This window comes from Mangifera indica, chromosome 15, assembly GCF_011075055.1.
Source record: "Mangifera indica cultivar Alphonso chromosome 15, CATAS_Mindica_2.1, whole genome shotgun sequence".
Taxonomy (NCBI): Eukaryota; Viridiplantae; Streptophyta; class Magnoliopsida; order Sapindales; family Anacardiaceae; genus Mangifera; species Mangifera indica.
In genome coordinates, this window is record NC_058151.1 from 2,760,203 (window position 1) to 2,763,364 (window position 3,162).

The 3,162-nt window shown below is 32.9% G+C and overlaps 1 protein-coding gene across 1 annotated transcript; it reads right to left on the minus strand.

The window, feature by feature from the left end:
* Window positions 1-1,218: 1,218 nt before the first annotated feature.
* Window positions 1,219-2,601, minus strand: LOC123198370 (transcription factor bHLH36-like). The gene is made up of 3 exons (XM_044613066.1): window positions 2,209-2,601; window positions 1,681-2,025; window positions 1,219-1,565 (listed from the first exon to the last, which is right to left on the minus strand). Exons 1-3 carry the CDS (start codon window positions 2,344-2,346, stop codon window positions 1,500-1,502), a joined length of 549 nt encoding a protein of 182 aa, XP_044469001.1. The 5' UTR covers window positions 2,347-2,601; the 3' UTR covers window positions 1,219-1,499.
* Window positions 2,602-3,162: the final 561 nt, after the last annotated feature.

A 3,162-nucleotide genomic window follows, 5' to 3' on the forward strand; every position in this document is an offset into this window, starting at 1 on the left:
GTTGAATACCTTTTTATGATTGAACCAATTACACTAAGCAAATAAATCCTAAGTCTAATGAGAATCGTACAAGCCAATTAAAGCATAGAGTTAAACATGTCATGCTTCTACAATGGGACTAGTGATCACATGCATCCAAACATATCACATTTCTAGTCTTTCGAAGCATAATAAAAATATTAATGAGAGTCTTAGGTCTTTATGCACTAACTGAAGTTAGTAAACCTCAAAAACAAATTAAAAAGTATACATCAGTTTGAGCTGGCATAAGATTTGAATAGGTTTCAGCATATTTATCAATAATTAATCTATAAGATTGTTTAGAATTCAGTCCATAAATCGAATAATCCAAGGATCTGGGGACAATACATACCCTACTTGGACCACAGATCATTCAGCCAACCTCAAAATCACTTCCAATATATATATACACATATATATCACACAGAGAGGACTGTCAAACTAAAATGCAGGAATTATGTAGTATGCAATCTTATTTTGCTCAATAATAAAAGATAATCCAGTAATAATTTACTGAAAAAAGAACCTTGAAATATATATATTTGTAATCCATCCAGAATAATAAAATAAAATTATGTGCATAAATGAGTACATATATAGATTTATTATCATATATGATTTGAGGATTTTAAATTAATGATAAAGTAATATTCAATTATATGATAATACATCTATTTGTATACTAAAACTATGTATACATAATATTGTCTTAACCAAATACAGAAGAACTATCATAGTAAATTGAAGTTCATATCATATTAATATAAGGATGCTCACGTGTAGATGTCCATGCCTTTTTTAGAACTAAAATATTATTACAGAAGAAAATTGATATGGGATTTACCATTAATCCAAGTGAAAAGGAAATTCGATCACGTTCTTTATCATCGATGAATATCATTCCACGATCAATTTCTATGAACAGAAGGTACCCATCTATATATAGTCATCCAGAAACTGCTCTAATTTATTCCAATGTGGTGTTATCAAAGATAATATTGCTCCTACACTGCGAATACCATCAAAAGATACAGAAAGACTTTCACAGAATATGGAATTCTGTATATCCTATATCCTAATGCATGCCATGAGGAATAGTCAATTTGTCCTTTTAATGTAGGCATTTTACTTGAATTAAACAGAAGGAAGACAACACATGGAAACCAAAATAAACAAGAAAACCCTTTTGCACGTGAAATGATATGCACAATTTTTCTCCAGAAAAAGAAATAAAAACATATGAACAAAATGCTCAAAGAGAAAATATGTACATGAGTTTGTGGAATTCGCTTGATATATTTACGTAAGATGGTCAAAAGATGTTTGATCATTTTTCATGTTCCACCAAAGTTTCTCTTAACGAAAACCTGAAAAGCGAGAAGTCTCAAACATTCTCACTGAATAATTAAAAAGCAACTCAGGTTCAGCGTTAGCTTGTGGCTGCACAAGGGTGGAAATTTTTGAAAAAATCACAGCTATCATGCTACTTCACTTGTTAGTTTCTCTTGCAGCTCGCCCAGGCTGAAGCATGATGGATCATTCACCTGTAAAATCGATGGAGATATTGAAAATGAAGCTTGGATAACAACGGCAAAACATATGCAAAAACCCTACTGTAAACAATCTCCATGACAATAAATTAATGCTAATCAACCTCACCTCAGCCTGGATCGTGTGAAGTAACCTATCCCTTACTTTGTTGGAGACACAATTAACTACACAAAGTCCTTCATCAAGCAGTATTTCGAGTACTCTTGATAGGGGCAAACCATGCTCTCGGTAACCGCAACTATAAACGACCTCCACGCCGATAAGACTTTGGCTGACGACGATACTGCTTTCACATACGTTTAGATCGGAGCTTCCACTTTCTGAGCCATGAGTACTCGAATTCGAAATTTTCTTTAGTTCATCTCTCCTGGCACCAAGTTCTTTGATTCTCATCTCAAGATTTTTTATATATTTCACGGCCTCGTTCATCTGATCCGACATCGAACGCTTTCCCTGAAAAATCCCATCATCATAACTCTAGAGTCACAAACATTCTATAATATTTTACAACCCCTCACAGAATCGGGAAAACTTCTCGAAATTGAGGGAAATCAATTGAAGAAAGTAAAGACAAAGTGTAGTTATAATTTGAAAAAATAAAAAGGAAGTAACATAATTTTACACAGGGTTATTCACCTTGATGTATTCAAGAGGGAGTAAAGACCGAATCGAAGCATGAAGGGTAGCCATTTCTTGCCTTCTTTGACGCTCAATATCTCTATGCATCATCTTCCTCTTATTGTAATCACTATTGGTGTCATCAGCAGTGTCCATAGCACGTTAATCAACGGCGTTGGCTTTTTCCTGAATTGTTGGTTATATTACAAGTATCATTGTACTGTCGGTAGGGACTAAAAGAAGAGATGAAGGACAGCTCATCACCTGAGTCTAAAGGAAACATAAAGCAAAAATAATAAAAGGGTTTTAAAAGGTTTGTCTATTGAATTTGGATATTGTAAAGGATACGTTTGTTAGGCTCAGCGATCTTCGTATGAGCTAAAAGAGATGTAAAGATTCCCTGCAAATTTCTTCAAATAATCAAGATGATAAAGAAGTGACCTCAGCCACCGGCCATGTTAAAGCAGCTGGCTTGTGCGTTGTGGACACTGTTCCTATAGGCAAAAGTGACCCACTCATCTGCACTGACATTTGGTGGAACCTTTCAAAATTCCATCTACTTTCTTATTTTTACTTGTGAATAGTTTAGGTTTGAATTTGATTCAAAAATTGTTTTTTAGCAAATAGTCTATAGAAACTTGTTAGTACAAATTTTAGAAAAGGCTAAAGGACTATTTCCTACCAAGTTTAGATGCGATTTTAAAATTATATCTATAAAATTTGAAAAACTTAAAGTCCTATCTATTGATTAACTGAGGTTAAAATTTTTTATTAGAAATAAAGGTAAAATCGATATTTCATTAGTAATATTAAAAAAATAAAATTTATTATATTTTTCTCTTTTAAGTTTGAAAAACTAATATTTCACCCTTCTTAAAGTTTTTAAACTTTGAAAAATCATATTTCTTACCCCCCAAAAACCTTAGAATTTTCTTCTTCTTCTCTGGCCACTTTCTCCGACGATCTGAAAAG

Excerpts from the sequence above, each read along its gene's own strand:
- LOC123198370 (XM_044613066.1), bottom strand. The coding sequence starts at position 2,346 with ATGGACACTGCTGATGACACCAATAGTGATTACAATAAGAGGAAGATG. Across the intron at positions 2,026-2,208 it reads TCCCTCTTGAATACATCAAG|GGAAAGCGTTCGATGTCGGA; the intron begins GTGAATAACCCT and ends GGGATTTTTCAG. Across the intron at positions 1,566-1,680 it reads TTCACACGATCCAGGCTGAG|GTGAATGATCCATCATGCTT; the intron begins GTGAGGTTGATT and ends TCGATTTTACAG.